The sequence below is a fragment of the Nuphar pumila genome, chromosome 16 (genome assembly GCF_984573655.1).
Source record: "Nuphar pumila chromosome 16, dmNupPumi1.hap1.1, whole genome shotgun sequence".
Taxonomy (NCBI): domain Eukaryota; kingdom Viridiplantae; phylum Streptophyta; class Magnoliopsida; order Nymphaeales; family Nymphaeaceae; genus Nuphar; species Nuphar pumila.
Window position 1 is genome coordinate 1,881,895 of NC_143264.1, and position 21,687 is coordinate 1,903,581.

Genomic DNA, 21,687 nt, shown 5'->3' on the forward strand with positions numbered 1-21,687 from the left:
TTATACTTTGGAAACTCTTGTGTCTAAGGATGGCTTGCTAACATGCATGTGCACCTTGTGCTTTGATGATGCACTTTTCACTAGGGATGGCAGTGGGGCGGGGCGGGGCGGGGTGGGGGACAAGGTCTCCACCCCCGCCCCGCCTCAAGATTAGAAGCTCCATCCCTGCCTCCATTCCCGGTGGGGATGGATTTTTACCTCCACCCCCGCCTTCATCCCCGTTTCATGTCCTCCATCCCCGGTTCAAACGGGGATGAGGCGGGGATCGTGGTGGGGATGGGGCAGGGCGGGGAAAAGGGTACGTCCATCCCTGAACGGGGATAGATTTTAACCTTCGTCCCTGCCTCCATCCCCGTTTCATACCCTTCATCCCCGGTCCAAACGGGGCGAGGCGGGGCCCCGCTTTCCCCCGGTCCACTGCCATCCCTACTTTTCACTTTGCAAGCTTGCAGCGGTGCAAGGCACATTTGAGGCGCCCAGGTCCATTTTGATCACACTTAGCCTACCTTGTCCTTTTGAACAAGCTGACTTTGACTTTTTATTTGTTGTTTAGTTTGGCCATTTGAAAGCTTTTAAAAGGTTTTTTAAATGGTGTTTAGGAGACTTTGTGACTGTTGAAGGTCCTTGACCGTTGGTTAAAGGTAGGTGACCATTTAACGTCATCTTTGTCTAATTCTCTAAACATTAGATTTATAACCTTTTATTTTTATTTATCATCAAAAAACATGTTGGCCCTCCTAAAATCTATAAAAACTCCTCTTTTCTGTTTTTTAGATCATTAGATTTATGGTTATCAAGCCTTTCTCTCTTTCTATTCTTTTGTTCTAGTTTTGGTTCACAAAGTTCATGTGTGGGATAGATCTGATTTTGCAAAACAATGACACTCTTTGGTCGAAGTCTAGTTGTATCTTGGGAACTTTATCGCGAACAAACACAGTTTTTGGCCAACGTTTGTTCCATCAATTTAAAAACTTCAAAATGGCTTCTAGTTTGACATCCAACTTCATCAACTTATTGAGCTGTGATATGTTGTTTTTCAACCTGTGACTCTCCTGGAATCAACCAACCCCAAGGTCTAGAACCTTGAATTTCGTATATCCGTTAATTGAATGTCAAAAACAAAATTTTTTAAATTTTATTTAAAAAAATTTGGGTCAAAGATTTTAGGGCGTTACACAGATAGAGTTTTGCATTTATATAGGACACGTACACCTTGTATTTGGATATGGACTGAGCTAAAAGTGACCCTCTCAATCACAGTTTGATTTAACAGATAAATGTGGAATGCTGAAAATGAGCGTTTTTGCTCATGCTAACATCGTGGCCGTCTGTCTGCATTTTGGATGAATGCCACATTGTTTTGTTGACTTTTTAGCTTTTCAAAATACAAATACACGATATTGGCATGAGCAAAAACGCTCATGTTGAGCATGACCTGATCTGCTCTGGATAAATGCACTTATTTATTTCACCAAGTCAACGGTCTTCTTACTAATTTATCAAACCAAAATCTTGCAACTTAACAAGTTTTGAATCAGGAATAAAAACTCACATGAAAAGAGCTAATTGTTAAATTATAGTGTGTGGTTGTGTCTTAGTCAAAGAATAATTTTATCTTCTTGTTATGAGTTTGTGAAATTTTGATCAATTTATTTTGTATAGAGTGATATTTACATAATTATAGTATGAGCATGTTAATTTATTTAATGTGTAGTAAATGCCGTGCAGCGTGTGAAATGTTAGTATTTGAAGGGTCCATGTAGAGTTGATATGTGAATATCAACTTTACGCCTAAAAGCTCTAAGCAAGACATTTTGACCAAAAGTTCTATGTGAAGAGTAGTTAGTGGTTAAAAACTAATTTTCGTATCTTGCATTGGAGACTATGAAAAGAAGGTCAACAGTCACTGAAATTATAACAGAAGTGTGTAGAAAGACCCCCCCAATATATATATTGAATACCATTGAAAAGAAGAAACTAAAGAGTAGAAATCATTTTTTCTTCAAAAAATTTCAATTTTTTTGTCTTTGTTTAGTAAGAAACTTTTTTTGAATGATGTGATTATGACAAGTAATTAGGTTTTTAAAAGGTTCAAAAATCAACAGCCCAGGCTATGCCAACATTTCATAACTCAAGATCACATTTTTACATCAGAAAAGCACAATCCAAGGCATGATGCTTAGCAAACAAACTACGTTAAACACATCACATCGGTTAGATTGAGTCGATACAACTTTCACCTATGATTTCTAGCTCATTAATTCCTTACCTTCATTGGTAGCAAATATTTTACACACACACACACACATATATATATATATATGTGTGTGTGTGACTTGTACTTTGGTGTGAACATCTGATTTATTAGTGATTTTTTTTTTCGTAATTTTTCTCCCTTGGGTTGGGATTTTTCTTCTAGATTACGAGTTGAGTTTCTCCTTGCAAAATTTTAAAAAAATATTAGTGTTTTGTTTAGGGTGAGGGCTCCCTTGAAAAAAAAATTCTGTCAAAATGCGAGCAAAATAGATTTTTTTTTTTTGAAAATTTCTGTTGTTTCTCCACTTGCGTTTTTCTTAGCACTTTCCAACTTCCAAACGTGAGTGTAACTATGGAAATTCAAAGGATGGTTGGAAAATAATACAAAAGAACAATGAAATGCAAATACACATAGATATAACAGATAAAACTCAAGAAAACGCGAATTTGGTGGAACAGAGAGAATATTGCATGCCAATTACGACTTGACTTTATGATGTAGCTAAGTGATAAAAATTTATCATTGTCTAACGAAATGTAAAAAAAGGCAATGTTTTAATTTTCTACTTTTGAAGAAAAATCAGCTTGAATGACAATGATCCTCAGCTCCATCACTTGGACTAGACTGTACTTCACCCTCTGCTATTCCCAACCTTGACCACAAGTGCACTTCTAACATAGTGTTCACCATCGGACCAAATCAACCTCCCAAACACATAACCACCCTTAGCACCTCTATTAACTTCAGCAGTCACTGTAAATTTCTGCTCTTCACCAACCTTCTTAAACTTCAAGCTCTCTGGCTTCACCGATATCAAAACTCCCGGCGGCGATTGGATCCGAACCTTGTAGGTTCCTGGAGTACCAACATTCTTGACGGTTCTAGAGACAGTATCCGATCCAGTAAGATTAATGAAAGCAATTGATGGATAATTGAGGTCTCCAATTTTAAGTGCATGAGAGGGGCAGACATAGGTCGGATTAATGAAAAGGGAGGCAACTGTTTTGTTGTAACCAAGGGTGCAAAAGAAGTTACTATAGTCACTGATACCCATGTCATAAACCAAGCCTGGGTCTACAGCTCGGTTCGGTCGAACATGACCTGATCCATAGCTAAATGGTGTTGCTTTCACTAGAGATGCGTTGCGGATTGGCTCCTTGATGTTGTCGCGCCGTCTCGCTTAAAAAATAAACAGAAACAAATAAAACAATTATTAGTTATCATCAAATGAAATCTACTAAAAGAAGCAATCCGCACTGCATAATGGAGCAAAATAAAAGATCCCAACTTATTCTTTTTTTGTATATTTAAAGGTTGATATACAGAGCCCACAAGGGCTCTGTTTTCTTGGCTAGGGGCGAACATGGTTTGTCACCTGACAAGGGATGACCACAGCTCAAAATCCACTGGGTTGTCCTTTCCCATAAGGTCAAGGCTCGGTATTGTCTCCCGTGGGCTGGGAAGATCACAAGGATTTTACCAACGGGAGGCCTACCAATGTGTGCTCTGTAATAGGCCTAGCCAATAGAAAAAAAAAAGGTTGATACAAAAATGATACAGAATCTTAGTCCTGAAAATCAAGAAGCCAACTTGAATGTGCAGCAGAAAGAAGTGGTTCCTACCAGTGGTCATGAGTGCAGACTTAATAGCAGCTGGACTCCAGTCAGGGTGAGCCTTCCTTAGTAAGCCGACGATACCGGATACATGGGGGCACGACATCGATGTACCAGAGTCGACGTTAAACTTTACTCGGCGATTGTCAAATGTAAGGCTTGTAGGTGATGTAGCCTCACTGTAAGCTGCAACGATATTCACTCCAGGTGCAGTAATGTCGGGCTGTCATGTAAAATTGAATGAAACACATACTGAATTATATGTTATAATCCAAACTCATCCAGAAAATTGCCAATGGGAATGTCAACAATGCGGACCTTGAGAATCTCTGGATTGATTGTGTTAGGGCCTTGCGATGAGAAGGCAGCCATGACTGGTGAAGGTTTTGCGTCCAACTTAGTGATTGGTTTCGCTATATATGCCACAGGATACCTGCATATATTCAAAGATAAACTGTTCGGTTAGTAGTAAGTTTTGGACAGATGTTTAGTTCTCATGGTGCAGTTATGAAACGGCTGTACTACCTGTCCTATGATATGTACTGTGGACATGGATGTATAGCATTGATTCTTGTCTTTGTGTATGTGTGTGCACGCATTCCTGCATGTGTGTGTGTGCGCTCATGTCAATCCCTCATCAACGAACCAAGCTGAGCATCATAACAATTGAATTTCAAAGACGCCTTTGATGAGCTTAATTGAGTCAAGTTCAAAATATTCATTTTAACGACCATGCAAACATAAAAATCTGATAAGCGAAATGTTTGGTTTACTTGGTCATGTGAAACCAAACCAAGTTCATGAAATCCAATATATCTACTAAATGTTTAGCAGATAATTCCATTGCAAATTAAAGAGTAAAAAGCATGGAAGAGAAACATACTTTGTGGAATTAATGTATTCAAAGACCTTTTGGCCATCTGTTGCAGTGAGATGAGAAGCAGGAAGCACGTGAGCATCAGCGAGGAGTTCATTCCCACTTTTAGGATCATTGCACAGGATCATACCAACACCTCCAGCCTTCAACACTGCATATCCCTTGGCAACCCTTGCATTTCCTCCTCCCCGGAGGCAAGCTACAATCTTTCCCTTTGTTTTCTTTGGATCAAGACTATCCTCAATACAGTATAAACTGGTAGATCCAAATAAAAAGAAAAGGAGTTATTACTTCAAAACACTGCAAATGCAGCTGAGTTGATCAAGTTAGGCTAATCTTCAAATTACTTACGCAGAAGTAGCATTAGAAAATCTGAGATCTTGCCCTGCAGCCAATGGATAAAGACCCTTTGGAAGGGAATCTGGGGAAATACTTTGTCCCTAGCCAAGAAAAAACAGTTTATTAGCAACTCAAAATTTCCTACACAAATGTGTCTGAATAATATTTTAGAGTTACATAAAGCAAGCACAAGTTTATGAATCACAATCTTTGTAAAATCAGATATGAAGAAGTTAATAGTTTAGTGATTTTTTTTATTATTCAAGGAGAAGCCACCAATATGGTTTGGACACCACGGCATGGTCCTGTTAGCACCTTATGAGTTCATATTCTAATACTAGCTAGTCGACATGGTGGTGATTATGGTGATCTTGGCCGCATTCATTCTACTAGCGAATGACCATAAAGTAATGTTTCTACAAATATTTGGTAATAAAATTTCCTGCAACTCTACATTTTGTTCTCTACCATATGCAAATAATGAACGTTAAGCTGCCTTAATACTACTAGAGAACATCGTGTTCGTCAAGAGCATACAAGTACTTTTGAAAGTGTAACTAGAATAAAAAGTAAGTACTTAACACTAACCTTGAGAGTTATGTTATTGCCAAGAGACACATCAGAAAGAAACTCTCTATCCAGCGTGCTTGCTGCAACGGTGACTATCCATGGAGCTACATTGGACACTGAGCCAGGCTCCGGCCCACTGTTGCCGGCCGATGCGACTACCACGATTCCCTTGCTAACGGCATGGAACGACCCGATAGAGATCCCGTCCTCAAAATAGCCACCTGCAGGGCCTCCTAATGATACTGAGATCACATCAACTCCATCTCCTATTGCTGCATCAAAGGCAGCGAGTATGTCGACATCGAAGCATTCACCACCATCAACCGGAGTCCAACAGACCTTGTAGGCTGCGACGTGAGCCTTGGGGGAGCCACCCTTAGCATAGCCACTAGCATATCCGAATACACTTGCATTGTGCACAAAGCTGCCCGCTGCAGTAGACAGAGTGTGGGATCCATGGCCGTCATGGTCGCGAGGGGAGATGAAGCCTTGTGTGTCAGGGTGATGAACATAGTCAATGTAGCCTTTGTCGAAGTAACGGGCACCGATCAACTTCCTAAAGCCCAACAAGTACAAATATCATGTCAACACGATTGAATTATACATGAGTGTGGAGAGATTAGTCCATCAATTTATGAGATGAAATTTGAGAGAGAGAGAGAGAGCCGAAAGAAGATCAACATTAATACTCATGAAGATCAACAAAATGTTGAACCCATGAACCGAAGAAAGTAGAAACAAAACTAAAATATAGAAAAAACAAAGCTGAAGAAAAAGAAACTACAGACAGCTAGCAACAAAACAACAAAGCCTACTCAACCAGGATCAGCAGGATTAGAAGAAACCACCGCTGAGTGAACGTCGTTCAGATGAGAGGAGAGGTCTGTAAGATGCATATGTAATATTGCATATACATCAACCAGGATTTTATGGACAAGATGATTAAAGATGACCAGAATTTGTCAAAAAAGAGTCTTTTGCGCTTGATTTGGAAGACATGGTTGCTTACTACTTGGTGGTTTGTTTGGATGGCACTGAATGATGCTAGAGAGAGAGAGAGAGAGAGAGAGTTTACATATATGGCATGCGTTGGAGTATAAGAAAAACAGCGGGCTAAACTGGATCTCAAATTGGGTCTTGAACAAAATACATGGGGATAGCTTGGGCATTGCATTGGATAGATAAATAGGTAAATCGAAATTAAGCACTTGAGATCAAGGGATAGCTTAACTAATCCCTTTATGTGACAGCCAATCACATGACTGCATTTTCAGTGGGGTCTGCATCCTATTTTTATGATAGGGGGTTAGGCATACCCCTACCAGTTATACAACTATATCATTGGGTTTTGAACCTGCAATGCCAACAAGGTGACGTGCACTAGCAGCTCCTACCAGACGGAGTCCGCATCCTATTGCTGAAATACTGTCATGTAATTGGTTCAAGGTTTATAAGTGGTTAGTTAAGCGACCCCTAGATCCCACAAAGACGGAAACAGATCCAGATCCAGTGTTTGGGGCAGAACTTATAAGGTGTTTTTCCCAACTAAGGAGAGTATAATGAAAGAGAGACCCCTCTAACTGAAAAGAAAAAAACCTAATTGTATAACCAAAGGAATAGAGAGAGGGGTGGGCATGTACTCAATCACACTTGACTCAGGGTCACGCTGGTCCCTGACCCATAGTTGTCCCACCGGGTGACTCAGTCAAAAATAGTTTGTGTCCTACTCATGACTCAGCAAGACTCAACGAGTCAACACTGATGACTTTGATTTTTTTTTGTATATTTTAAAAACAAAAAGTTTAAATAATAAAAAATATGTAAACCTTGGACGATTCTTCAAAAACTCACCACTCGAATGAGTTTCACTAGTTTATGCCAAGCTTTCACTGTTTTTGGCAATTTTCGGTTTACTTTATATCAGAAATTGCTAGGATGTCTCCTCAGACTAAATCACCCAATCAATGGTTTGACATGAACAAGTTTGCCAGCTATGCCCTAACCCATTTGAGTCACGCATGAGTGGTGCCCACCCTAACTAGGGCAATGCCCACCTGCAGTCCGGGTCAGGTTGGGCAATGCACATTACAATTTGAGCATCTTTTCTGGGTAAGGGTGAGCACGTGCCCACCCTACTCACCATGTGGCTCGACCCTTGCACCTGTGCATTAAGAGTAAAGATAGTGTGTTCTTAGAAGCACATTACGCAGGAAGCCATTTACAGCACCCACTTCTTTTTAAAATTTAACAAGTATGAAGCAAACCTGTTACATCGAACACCATTTGGATCAGTGTTATTTTGGCACACTCCTTTCCACTTCGCAGGGACAGGCCCAAACCCTTTGTCACGAAAGCTCTCAGATTCGGGCCAAACTCCTATTTAAGACAACAAAATGCAACAGTAATCAGAGGTCTGATATGATGGACATGTTCAAAGATATCAAAGTGTTAGTGGTAAAAAAAGGATCGGGTTTGGTTGAATGACATGTTTTTCTTTGGCACAGATCTAAGGTAGGACACCTTCTGAGTGTTCAGAATGACCATTGACTTTTTTTTTACTAATATTATGACAAATAATTAGTAATTTTTTTAATAAAGTTGATTATGTTTTATATAAATAAGTGCACAGTTAGCATACATTTAATAAAATATTAAATACCATAAATAAAGTATTTAAACAAAATTAAAGTTTGGATTGAATCAAGAAATAAGAAAAGATAATGCAGTTCTATTAAATTTTGAAATTCTCAATTTTGAATATATATATATATATATTAGTTTTTTAAATAAGTTATTAATTAAAATTGTAAGCAACACATATTTCTTTACTTTTTATTAAAAAAGAAATTTCTTATTTAAGAAAAAATTGAAAGAAATGTATTCCCCCCCAATAAGTGAAATGAGATTCCCATAAAAAGTAAAGAGGTTTCCCCTGCAATGTGAAACGGTTTTCACTGGATGGAAAATGGTTTCCCATGCATATAGAAAGGTTTTCCACGAGTTTTGGAAATGCAAGGTTTTCAGTTTTGGAAACGGTTTTCCAAGAAAAAAGATTCCACATGTAAGTCGAGTTTCTGGTCACTCTGAGCAGAACTATACAAAATTTAACGAAAATTATTACTTCAGGAACACAAATATTGAGACCTAACTCCATGAAAATGGAAAGAAATAATGCACCAACGACTGTGATCATGTCACCATAGGAAAAAAAAATAAAGATGTTGATGGAACATATGGACATAGGGGGCTATGGTCCATGTTACAAATATCTGAAAGGAATCTAATATTTACTTCACTATTAGCCATACCAGACTGTAGCATACTACAGATTGTTTCCTATATATGACAGTGATAAATTGGGAGATACATCATACGTACCAGTGTCAAGGTTTGCAATGATGACACCTTCACCGTAATTGGTCTTATCCCAGGCTGAGTGCAATAGAGTGTTGCCATCTTTCTCCAGGCCCATGAATTCCCATGTTCGAGTTGTGTGAAGGAAATGACCCCTGTTTGGAAACACAGATAGAACACTAGGGTGCTCTGCCATGACCACAACACCAAAGAATCTTAAAATACAGGACTGAGATTGGAAGAGTACCTATATATATATACATACATATATATATATATATATACAGAGAGAGAGAGAGAGAGAGAGAGAGAGAGAGAGAGAGAGAGATTACTTGCTATGTTTGCAGCCTCCTCCTCGTCTAGATGTGCAGCAAAACCATTGATATGGTTTGTGTAGGAGTAAAATACGCTGTCTCTGGCCTTGTCCTTGCTATAGAGACGGTGTCAAAATATTGAATACAAATTATGTTGCATGGTTACGTAAATGAAAATAGCAACACACTTTTACCTTCCTAGGAACGAGCTGAGAAAATGATAATGTGAATCCCTGACGAGCTCATGATTGATTTCATCTGGAGATGTATGAGAATGGGACCCCAAGTAGACGACGTACGACTGCCATCATCATCAGAAATACACAATTCAATGCCTCTACCACCATGCATCAAATTTAGAAGGCAAAAGGGTTAGCCTAGTTTGAACGGCCGTCGGCTGTCAGACGGGCAGTCATGGTTCGATCCCCTCAGAAATATTATAACCCTTTGCCAAAGCTGAAGAAAGCATAGGTCCTGGGGTCGAGGGTACTAGTCACGGCGTTTTACACCCTGGGAAGGCAACCAAGTTTCCCTGCCCCGGTCGACGGTTTCTCTGTGTAAAATATGAAAAAAAATTGAGAGAAAGAGACTAACCTTTTTTACTGCATAAGAGGGTGCAATGAATGAAAAGAGATGAAGAAGAAGAAGACAGAAAGGAAGCCTAAAGCTCATATCTGATCTTGTACAATTCCCTATGGTGCTGTGCCCTGTAGCTTTTTTTTCTGAACTTTTAGTTGAATTTGCCCAGAAAGCAAGGTGGGGATTCTTTTTATATATATATCTTTCTGAAGCCAACTGTCCAAGATACCGACGGATATTGGGAAGATCTCCTCCAACAAATTTGCTTTAGGAATTCATGGGCAAGTAGAATTTATTTTTATTATGGAAACCCAAAGACCAATAAGAAAAAAAGATTGATTCTGTTTCTTTTTTTGGGTGTTCTTATGGAACACCGATCCCATCCTTTGAAATATGATGAGTTCCATCATACATTCAATCCTAGCCATCCAGCAGAACCATTTAGCTATTGATTGAATGGCTAGGATTGAATGTATGATGGAACCCATCATATTTTAATGATGGGATCCGTGTTCGTTCTTATGAGACTCGTTATCTTATGCATGCCATCAATTATTGATTGCTTCAGAAGATAAAATTGAAATACGAAAAGATTCATTGCTTTATAAACCTCATACTCATTTAATTATTGATTGCAACCAATTAATATGGCAATAGATACGTCCAAATCAAGACAGATTTTTATGGCGAAGTTCTTGGGGTTCTCCGTTTTAATTTCTAGATATTGGATATGTATGAGAAAGAGTTTTGTTTGGAAGTACTGGGCTTGGTTACAGGGATGCTCAACGGATCTGGATCTGCATTTGTATCTTAATAGGATCTAGACATTTTCATGTGTGTACACCCCAAATTTTACAAAAAAATTAATTTCAATTTTTTTCTGAATATCTAAAGCAATCTTCTTGGCGATAGCACCAAAGCCTGATCTTTAGCTTAAACCAAGTCAAACCTTGGTAGAAAATCTAGGTTTGAACCAAGCGAGGCGAAGGCTTGGTACAAACCTGATAAAAAACCCAATGTACATAGGTGATACCCATAACCCATGCACATACCCAACTAGATATGTCCAAATGTGACCACTTTTTTTTTTTTGAGACTTTACTCAGAGAAACTACTCAAGGCGCAGAGACCTAGTCGCGCTGGCTCAGCCTGCCATGCGTACGATCACTGCCCTGCCAGCGTAAAACTCCGAGGGCTTACCCCTCGACCCCAAGGAGTCACCCAAGCTTCGGCTTACACAGGAGGTAGGAGGTGACACCCTTGGGGTTTGAACCTAGACAGCCCATCAAACTGACTAGGCCCTAACTGCCCATCCCACTACGCCAAACCCCTTGGGTCTAGAGCAAATGTGAGCACATGTCTATATATGAATATGTGTACATATATGTCCCAAGAAAATAATATAAAAATACATATGTATATATTGTATAAAAAAAATTCTTTTGCAGCCGCATAATGGCCAGTTCTGCTGCACATTGCCGTGAAAAGATCAGGTGCAATATGATTCACAAATATTTGTGCATTAAGCACCTGATCGACCTCCATCTTGGGAACAGGCCTGTCGGTTGTGGGCCCCAAGGCCTGATGAACGGCAATCAGGTGCTTAATGCACAAATTTTATACCATGTGATTGTACCCGATCTGGACTCCACATTGCCCACGACAATGTGCAGTGCCGCTGCACATTACCCCCAGCAATGTGCACTGCGTATTGCACCTGGTAATGTGCAATGCCACTGCACATTGCCCTGGTGCATCGCACATTGCACCTGGTAACGTGCGGTACCACTGCACATTACCCTAGTGCAGTGTAGGTGTTAGGGCATCTGATTTCTTTGGTCAAGGTCCTACTCGAATCCAATTGATGCAATAAAATGTTGAATATAAAGAATAGATCATTGAGCTGCATGAAAGAGTGAATGTGATGGAAGCTCAAATTGGAAGGATGCATGAGTGGGAGGCCATGAATTGAGAAAGTAAATTAGCTGGAATCTCAAATTCAACAATTGATGAAAATTATAAGGATCAACCAAACAAATTTTTTACATCTCATAGGTGAGATCTTAACAATATTTTCTTTACAATTTATTGTATCATTTTTTAATGATGCATTTGTAATTAAAATATTAAGTTGAATGTCAGTGTGGGTGTACTGTAGGTATTGAATCATATGTTGATGGGAGTTGCCGAGTGTCACAATATTATTATGAGCTGCACTGCGTCACTAATCATGCATGAAAGAAATCTGTTATCTTAAAATTAGAAAATTTGTATTGGTGGATTGACTTGACCACTATTTTCTCTTCATGTTTTGGAGTTATATAATTTGGAGCTAAGGTATGGATTATTTATGAGTTAGCTCTTTGGTCATGTAATATTTTATTATTTGGGATTGAGTTATGGAGACTTTCTTCAATATGTTCATCCCAGGCAATGATATGCTTATGCACCTATTGCTAAGCATGCATGGTTATAACAGGTAGCTAGATTATTAAATAGAATAGACAATACTTTGGATTGTTTTATTTTGTATTAGTGAGCTCACTACTTAACATATCTGATTGGTACAGTTGTTAACTGCACTTTTGAAATTTGTTCTAGATGTAAAATTTGTAATTGGGGTGTTGTTCTAAACGTAATACATTGGATACTTGGTTTGTTATGTTGATTTTTCTTCATTTTGATATGTGGGCTTCTTGTAATATTCGATGGCTTAACCCTTGACAGGATTTTTTTCTTTTTTCTTTACTTTCCAACTCTTGCTCTATAACAGTATATTGCATACTATTATGTTGTCTTCTTTTCTTGGATTTATGACAATCTATTGGAACTTGTGGGTGTAGGCACTTTGAAGGATTGGCTATGCGATGGGCACTCTATGTTGGGCCTTATCAACAGCTGCTAGGTGTCTGTCAACAGTTTCTTCAAGTTGCAGTCTTGAGGGCTTAATGGATTTGTAATAGAAGTGTTGGGCTTAATGTTTATCGTTTGGATGTGTAATATTTTATTGAGTTTCACAAGTAAGAACATTGAATGTATAAAGTTGTAACAATTGTTGGACGGTCAAAAGACAGGATGTATTCCGACGAAATGCTATGGCTTCTATAAGAGGACTATAATGAGGAGGATGACAGACCTTTTTCCCACGATCTACACTTCACTGTTAAAATATGTGTATATATATATATATATATACATCCGTATATATATATATATAAGTATATATATACATATATGTATATATATATTGTTTCTGTTTTAGTGAAATACCCGATATGGGTATTCTTGTAAAACCACCCATGTACTTTTTCTTTTTTACTTTTTACTTTTTTTCTTTTTCCTTTTTACTATTTTTACTTTTTATTTTTTCCTTTTTGTAAGACCACAAGGGGCCCAACAGTCAGATTTATGACCGTTGGGGCTCCCAACGACTACAAGGGAGCCCCCTTGTGGTCCCTTCTTTGAGACTCCCTCCTCTATAAATAGAGGAGGTATTCTCCTCTTGCATGTATGGGTTTTCACCCTTCTCTTTCTTTCTTCAATAATATCCAACTTATGACTTTAAGTCATTTTCACTTTTGAGTGTTTTGTGTGTGCACTTTTAGTGCTTGTGCTCTTGACTCTTGTGGTCACTCTTTAAGAGTGCCTTTGGCTCTATTGGTGCTTCTGCCTCTTTTCATTACATTCACTACACTATTATGGTAAGGTTTTTTAGACGGCAAGGCTCATTTGGAGTTGTGGGTCATAGTAGGTCTTCGGGTGGGCAGTTAGAGGCACAAGGGTCCTGGTACTATCCAGGTGTGAAGAACCCTGGAGGTGGCTGCAATGAGCAGAAATGCCACTCACCGGCCTAAACGACGAGCAAACACTTGAACTTGAGGGCTGTCTGTCAGGGTGATAGGCACTGCTTATCCTAAGCACAGTACCCAACTCATTCCTCGCGGAATAGCGTGTAGGGTTGATACAAATGCATTCCCTCTCAATCAGATGTGATATTTAGTGAGTTCCACGAGAACTGAATATTATTTCATAATTGAATTGTAAATCTTTACATTAATGAACGGAAAGAGTTTTTTAGTTATGAAATTTGTTTGTGATTTTGTTGTTCTTAGATTTCAACACGGATACTATGTCAATTTTGTCTTGATTTTCAGTAGACGTGCTATCACTAATTATGGTTAAATGCTAGTGCTTTTGTACAAACAACTAAAATACATTGGCGCTTCTATTGCGTCAGTGACCAACACTTTTTCTGGCATTATTATGCTAGTGAAGATCTTTCAGCGGTGCATAAGTGTGCCAGTAAAAGGCCTCCTTTTTCAACTTAGAAAGGGGTTTTGATGGTGCAAACATGTGCCATTGAAGAACATTTCATTGGCGCAAATTTTCATCAATTATAAACAAATGTGTGGCAAAATTTTGTGCCAAAGAAAATATGTACACTGGCGCAAGTTTACGTCAGTAAAAATCACTTCACTGGTCAATGTCTGACGAATCAACGACGATGCTTTTACTGGCGGTCGTTTTGTGCCAGTAAAAGTTTTCACTGATACAATCTTTGCACTAGTAAAGCTTCCTTTTCTTGTAGTGAGCCCACAATCTATTCAAGTTTTCAAGAACCTAGGGTACTCCCATGGATCGAGAAAACCAGGTTATATTTTTCCTTTTATGACAGGAGAATGGATGTGCATGAACCGTATTTTGCACAATGAGATCTTTGTTGGATCTGTTCTGGTGTCATCACAAACAATGTCACAAATATAATTATTGGGATTTTCTTTGGCAAGGCAAAATCTCACCATTAATTGAAATTTTATTTGCCATAAATAAAAATATAAAGAAAAGTGTGAATAACTAAAATAGCAAGTAGGAGTGCAAACGGGTTGGATTCAAGCTGAGTCTTCTTTTTTTGAGAGGAAGGTAAAAATGGATTGAGGTGAATCTTATCATATCTGAATCAGAATATGAAATCCAAACAATAGATCTGAATTCAGATCCAGATCCGAGGAGGTAAGGCTGAATCTGAATCTGAAATACATGTGATAATATTGGATAAAAAAATAAAACAAAAACACACTATTTAGATGTAAAAAATGCAATCAGGTCAGATTTTCATTTGGATCAATTCCAGATCCTATTGAAAACGATGGCCCAAATCCGACCTGAATCTGAAAATAATTCTATTGACCATATTCGAATATGATTCCAATGCACATTCAGTTTTTACTTAAAAGATCCATATTCATAAATAACATGTCAAATTGGGATAGGATATCTTGCAAAGGGGTCCCCACCTTTTCTACCATTAGCTCAAAAACTTTATCTATCAAAAGGGTGTGAGTAGGGATGGCAGTGGGGTGGGGCGGGGCGGGGGACAAGGTCTCCACCCCCGCCCCGCATCAAGATTAGAACCTCCATCCCCGCCTCCATCCTCGGCGGGGATGGATTTTAACCTCCACCCCCGCCTTCATCCCTGTTTCATGTCCTCCATCCCCGGTTCAAACGGGGATGAGGCGGGGCGGGGCGGGGCAGGGATGAGGTGGGGAAAAGTGGCAGGGATGGGGCGGGGATCATGGTGGGGATGGGGCGGGGCGGGGAAAAGGGTATGTCCATCCCCGCCTCCATCGCCGAACGGGGATGGATTTTAACCTTTGTCCCGCCTCCATCCCTGTTTCATACCCTTCATCCCCGGTCCAAATGGGGCGAGGCGGGGCCCCGCTTTCCCCCGGTCCACTGCCATCCCTAGGTGTTAGCAGGTTACTATTGTCATGTTGGCCATTATTAAGCAATCATTTGAAATAACCATTATACCCCTGATCAATCAAACGAAACCAAAAACCCATGGTACACCCCTTGCCCCAAGGAATCACCTTGCTTCGGCACGAGCAAGGGACATAATGCCTTTGCCCACATCTTATATGCAAAGGGCTGATGACCATGGGAATAGAACCCTGACCACCTGGCTAGTGGTCAAAGCCCCTTTCCACTACACCAGACCCCTTGGGGTTAAAACCAAAAGTATTTTAAGTAAGGGTAGAACAACAATTTTGAATAGTTCCTGCCTTATTTATATTTTGCAAAAAGGCCCTTCCGGAAGGACAGAAACATCATTTTGCTGCCCTCAACCGTTTCCATGGAAACTGGGATCCATGGATCTGTTAAGTGATCCCATATGTCCCACACCCAATCACATGGCCGCATTTTGAAGAGAGCCTGTGGAGCCCATGAAGTGCTGTCATGTGATTGTCCTGGGGCACAATTAAGAGATCCCTAGACCCTCTTTAGTGAGATGGATGCTAACCTCAAGAACTTTGTTGCAAGGTACAAAATGTCCAGACTGATTCGCAAAATCGAATATATTTGGCAATGTTCGAATCAGTCCCTTAAGGGGGGTTTTGATTCACGGACGGGGGAGGACAAGGACATGGTGTCTTGTCCTGTCTGCAGACAGCCCTGGATAAGGGCATTTTTTTTCAAAGGTTTCCACACTGTCCTGTCCTTCCCTGTTCTAGGGGGGAGGAAGGAACAGAGTGGGACAGCAAAATGAATCCACACAGGACACACGAGATGCAGTGTTCCACCCATCCATGCGTCCCACGTTTGGGTGGGTGTGCAGGCATGAATGGGCCCCACAGAGCAGGCGTCCCGCGGAATCAGATGCCCCTTAAGGAAATACTAAAATTTAGTCAACAGAATATAGGCTCTAATCTTGTCCAGATCTTGTAGACCACAACTTCTGGCATTTATAGTTAGTGGCAGCCTACTCATAACAGGCCTTACACCTAGAAAGAAATCCACTAAGGTTGCCCGGAGGCAGCATGTTTGGTAGCATAACTGATAGTTACAGTTACTAAAACTGATTTGCAAGCCTTTAGTCTTTGACTATTCTCAATTGTCTAATATAACAAAGTTCTACAGATTCAATTGACATCATTTTAGTTTTATTTTTTCTTCTTTTTGTTTCTTACTCACATACAGCATGGAACTAGCATGAATACAAATTAGAAAATTATGGATATTGATTTCAAACTGGATCTTGTATACATATTTATCCATACATAATTCATTCGGATAAACAATATACATGAGACAGAAACATCAGACATACTGAAAAAATGCAGACCTTGGTTTGACAGAAAGAATAGCTTTAGGCCTTAAACAAATTCTGTACAAAGTATAACCAATTGACAACACGCAACGAATATTGTCACAAACCACATTCTTCATACTTCCCTGATTAGAAGCCCTTCCATGTGTTTAGAACCTCCTGAAATATCTCACTGATCAGTTCTCTATCAGCACTTTGGAGGAAAATGTTGAAATCATCACGAATATCGAATATTTTGCCAAAGTTTATGAGGTAAGTAATGCAGCTTCTTTTGAGACTTGGCAATTGATACATATAAGCATCTTGGAGCCTGTTAAGGACATTTTTTGTGTCAATGTCCTCAATAAGGCTCTCCTCACACAGCTCTTTCAGATCAGAGACATCATACTTGTCTGCAACTCGAAGCAGAGCAGACCTATGGGCCATGAAGTCTTCAATTTGGATGGATCCATATATGTAACTAAGAAAGGCTTGGCAAACATCGATAGTCATGTCACTGATCTTAATGGTTGATAGTTCCTTTTCTTTAAGGTTGTGAGCAAACATGCTGCGGAAAACTGGTGATCTGCTGGCAAGAATGGCACGATGTGCACCAATACTGCCATTAGAAGCGTCAATTGTGACATCTGTGTGTATGTTTTCAGATGACATCCGACCCAGGCTGGATAAGGCTGCAAGGCTTGACTTGTTTTGAATGGTTTCTTTGGAAGACCAGATTGAGCACGGCTCACCACCCTGGAATACGCAGCTCAGAAGAATCAGCACCACAAAGCGCACCGAGTACCACACATACGGAAATTTGAATGCAGTAACACATGAACTGGCTGCTTTTCACATTAATTCATTTTTTTTAATTGGTCTTAGCAATTGGAAAAAGGATAAGCGATTTCTTTTCCCTTTTCCTTTAGATAAAATATATAACGATAATACTTTTTTTTTTAATGAGTATAATGACAATACTTTTCAATCATATGGAAATGGAGAAGTGCACACTTGTGGTTGTTCAACACAGATCTTGTCTTTCTTTTCATTTTTAAGAATGCAAAAGAAATTGCACACACAATAAATTGGGAGACGGACACATCCAAATGATGGCATAAAGTATTTAAGTATTCAGAATAACCCTGTTTCCTTGTTTGTTTCCTTTTGAAAGAATGGGGGGTGATTGTGAGACCACAAATTTTTGAAAGAGCGAGACCACAAGTAGGGAACAAGAATCAACTCCTGCTTGTGATCATAGAGATGTGCTGTACATTATGAAGATATTTTTCATCATATTTTGTGCTTATGGATCTTTCTGCTACCCACTTTAAGTGGGTTACCATGATCTTGATGATGCAGAACAGCTATGTCTATGTACAAAGGCCTTGAAATTGCATTAGAACTAGAAAAGATAAATGAGAGCGCTATGCAAAAAGCAGGGGATTGGATTTCATACATCAGGAGGCATGATCTTCAAATCCAGAAACTCTACGTCAATTATGAATTTCTCGCTGAGTGATGAAATATCGAGCGGCCAGACAAAATCTTCCCTGCTCTTTAGCAACTTGTCACTGATTTCTTAGAAAATAAAAATAAAAAACATAAGATAAATTGGGTGTCATTAAAGTGATTTCAGGAGCTTGTTACAGCAAGAATCACCTATCGCTTTGCTCATATGCATCATTTTCCATCCTTAAGATAAATGGCCTTGTTGCAACTATATTAGACTCATCCGATTGAAAAGTAAAGAAACTTTTGCAAATCATGTACCTTCCAATCTTTCATCAATTTTTTTTTATAATTAAGCGGATAGCCCAATCTGTACAGTTGCAACATCATAGCCAAGGGACTATGGGATTCAAATCTCATGCTTGCCACTAATGAATCAACAATAAACACATCATAAATTTCAAAAACTCATTTAAAGTTTGTTAAAAAGGATCATCACCCTACATGGTTTTTAAAACAAGTTAAGAAAAGATACCAGGATAAACAAGAGCATTACGATTCCCGTTAGTACAGAGGAGCCGAATGATAAACGATGCGATTGGAGCTGGTTCCCTAGGTAACTTCCCAAGATCTGGAAATAGTCTTATATGCAATGCCCTGCTCCTCTCAACCGATATGAACCTGCATTTATTTTCTAAATTTCATTAATTCTTATCACCATAAAAACAAGAGTAATTTCTCTAACTTTAAATTCCATCAACAAATCACACGAATTAAAACCAAACAGGTAGACCAAAGAAATAGCAAAGTGGACGATCAAGCAATAGATATAAAGACTCAAAACTACTTGAAACCAAGCAAATCTGTCTGCTGCACCCCATCTTACGTTAATAACAAGCACCGTCTACCTTCTATCTACCTTAAAGGAGTTCTGAATTTTACTCTACATACAAAGAAAATTAAGAATGTGGGGAGTCCTAAAAACTACTGAAAACCAAACAAAAATTGTTTGGTGCATCACATCGTACTTCACTCACCAGCACCACCTACCAACCCTAGAGGGGCCTGAATTTCTGTAGATATAAAGAAAAAATAAGAACTTGGGGAGGCCTAAAAACTATTGAAAACAGAGCAAAAACTTGTTTACTGCAACATATGATTCTTCACTAAACAGCACCACCTACCAACCCTAAAGGGGCCTGAATTCTGTACCTACAAAGCAAATTAAGAACTTGGGGAGGCCTAAAAACTACTGAAAACAGAGAGAAACTTTGTTTCTAGTGCAACGCATCAATCTTCACTCACCAGCACCACATGCCAACCCTAAAGGGGCCTGAATTCTGTACCTACAAAGCAAATTAGAAGTTGGGGAGGCCTAAAAAACTAATTTTTAAACAAATCAAAACTTATTTTAATGCACCCCGATCATTCTTTACTCACCAGCACCACCTGCCGATCCTGAAGGGGTCGGATTTTCTATATGTGCAAGCCGATAGGTTGTCGATCTTCCATTGCGCAAGACGTGTTGTGGTCTCGACGCGGTACGTGCTATCTGTCATGCGGGAGGACGCTAGGATCGCAGTGATCTCATTGACGCAATCCAGGATTCCTTCCAGAAAATCTCCGGGATTCCCCAGGTTTAATCAGTAGAGTAGAGGAAGGCTTTCTCAGTAACCATGGAACTCTCTGATCTTCCGGGTGAGGATGGTAGCAGGTTTTGATGACCGTACATAGAAGATTCAGTCTCCAATCTTCACGCAAAACCAGACTTGGATCTTCCTTTACGCCAGAGACAGAGAGAGAGAAGCTTTTGCGTGTAGTGATCATATAAAAGGAAAAAAAAAAGTGTTGGGTAGTTTGGAAAAGCTACCAGCACTCCTACTGATGGATTCGGCCAACCTTTCACTTTTTTTTTTTGGAAAATGGCCACGCAAGGAATTTTCATCTTAAGTTTTAATAGATTAAAACGCCCCTAAGCTCGTTTTTTTAGATTTATAACCCCAATAAACCGCATTCATCTCTAAGACTTGATCGCGCTGACTCAGGCTGCCGTGGTCGCACCGGCAGCATAAAACTCCAAGGCTAAGACTCCCGCCCCCTGAGCCTATGCTCGTCATGGTTCGATTAGTAACAGTTCCATTTCCATGCCATATCACAAAAGATACACATACGACTTCTTAATTTTTAATAGATAAAAAGTATTTTTTTTAAATATTATAATATGTAAATTTACTTTTTATTGTTATTATTAAAAATTATTAAAACAAATTAAAGTAATATCCATATGCATCAATGACTGTATCGACGTTACATGTGTCGTGTCACCAGGGACACCTGGCATGTCCTCCCCCCTAGCCAGCATTCGTGCATTGTTAAGAAAAGATAAGGTGCAATATGATTGCATAAAAATCTGTGCATTAAGTACCTGATCACCCCTCTATATTGAGGATTAGGACTGTCAGGTGCGCTTCAAAATAGTTCAAGATTTATGAAAAAACATAAATACCGTAATTTAAACGCAATATTTATGATTTAAAAAGCTATTTATCATGAAAAAATGTGTATTTTTTAAAATAATTGTTACTAATATTTTCTTATAAAAATAGTTTTTAAATTTATTTTTTTATTGTTGAGATTTTGCCAAAAAAATGCGAGATTTATGAAAGTTTTTCAATTTTTCATGAGCTTTTGAAAAACTAGATTTTGCCGAAAAAAAGTTGGTCACTAATCACTATGGTCAAGTGTGGGCCCCAAGACCTGATGGAGGGCATTGGTATTGCACTCGATTCAGACTCGGAAAAGTAGATTTTCAGCCTCATGTTCAAATAAGCATAATCGAGGTTAAGTCTTCATTGGCTTCATCTTTTTAGGTGAGGCTCAAAGCCTGATGGAAGGCGATCAGGTGTTTAATGCACAAATTTTGTGCCATGTAATTGCACAGTAGGTGCACTATAAGCACTCATAACTCATAACCTTGTGCTTTTTGAATGAAGTTATTATTAGAGGCAAGCATGTACTTTGAAATTTACAGCTTGTTCACTTTATAGTTGCATCAAGTGATCCTCTCGTCTTGGTAAATTAGTTGTGCTTAATGCTTATCAATTCCATACTTGATGATAGGGCTGTCTACCGTTTGAGTGCCTAACCTGTAACTCCCCTCAAGTCATCAAAATGAAATCTCAAACTCAAATCCGTATAATTTCAGAAGTTTACTTGTGCTTTAAAATACATATAAAACACTCGGA

The 21,687-nt window shown here is 39.1% G+C and overlaps 2 protein-coding genes across 2 annotated transcripts; both read right to left on the reverse strand.

Moving 5' to 3' along the window:
• Window positions 1-2,888: 2,888 nt before the first annotated feature.
• LOC149812639 (subtilisin-like protease SBT5.4) lies at window positions 2,889-9,996 on the reverse strand. The gene is made up of 11 exons (XM_089992264.1): window positions 9,919-9,996; window positions 9,519-9,625; window positions 9,343-9,440; window positions 9,035-9,199; window positions 7,921-8,032; window positions 5,675-6,212; window positions 5,099-5,187; window positions 4,754-5,002; window positions 4,189-4,303; window positions 3,880-4,093; window positions 2,889-3,436 (listed from the first exon to the last, which is right to left on the reverse strand). Exons 1-11 carry the CDS (start codon window positions 9,994-9,996, stop codon window positions 2,889-2,891), a joined length of 2,313 nt encoding a protein of 770 aa, XP_089848390.1.
• Window positions 9,997-16,914: 6,918 nt separating this feature from the next.
• On the reverse strand, window positions 16,915-20,203 carry LOC149812640 (BTB/POZ domain-containing protein At1g55760-like). Its single transcript, XM_089992163.1, has 4 exons — window positions 19,883-20,203; window positions 18,978-19,123; window positions 18,450-18,571; window positions 16,915-17,746 (listed from the first exon to the last, which is right to left on the reverse strand). Exons 1-4 carry the CDS (start codon window positions 19,999-20,001, stop codon window positions 17,141-17,143), a joined length of 993 nt encoding a protein of 330 aa, XP_089848289.1. The 5' UTR covers window positions 20,002-20,203; the 3' UTR covers window positions 16,915-17,140.
• Window positions 20,204-21,687: the final 1,484 nt, after the last annotated feature.

What these genes read in the sequence shown, in the direction of transcription:
- LOC149812639 (XM_089992264.1), bottom strand. Translation starts at nt 9,996, where the DNA reads ATGAGCTTTAGGCTTCCTTTCTGTCTTCTTCTTCTTCATCTCTTTTCA. An exon ending in CTCAGCTCGTTCCTAGGAAG is followed by an intron (nt 9,441 to 9,518) that starts GTAAAAGTGTGT and finishes CCGTCTCTATAG; the next exon opens with CAAGGACAAGGCCAGAGACA. An exon ending in GAATACATTAATTCCACAAA is followed by an intron (nt 4,304 to 4,753) that starts GTATGTTTCTCT and finishes GAATATATGCAG; the next exon opens with GTATCCTGTGGCATATATAG.
- LOC149812640 (XM_089992163.1), bottom strand. Translation starts at nt 20,001, where the DNA reads ATGACAGATAGCACGTACCGCGTCGAGACCACAACACGTCTTGCGCAA. An exon ending in AGGATCGGCAGGTGGTGCTG is followed by an intron (nt 19,124 to 19,882) that starts GTGAGTAAAGAA and finishes AAATAAATGCAG; the next exon opens with GTTCATATCGGTTGAGAGGA. An exon ending in TGAAGATCATGCCTCCTGAT is followed by an intron (nt 17,747 to 18,449) that starts GTATGAAATCCA and finishes TGCGTATTCCAG; the next exon opens with GGTGGTGAGCCGTGCTCAAT.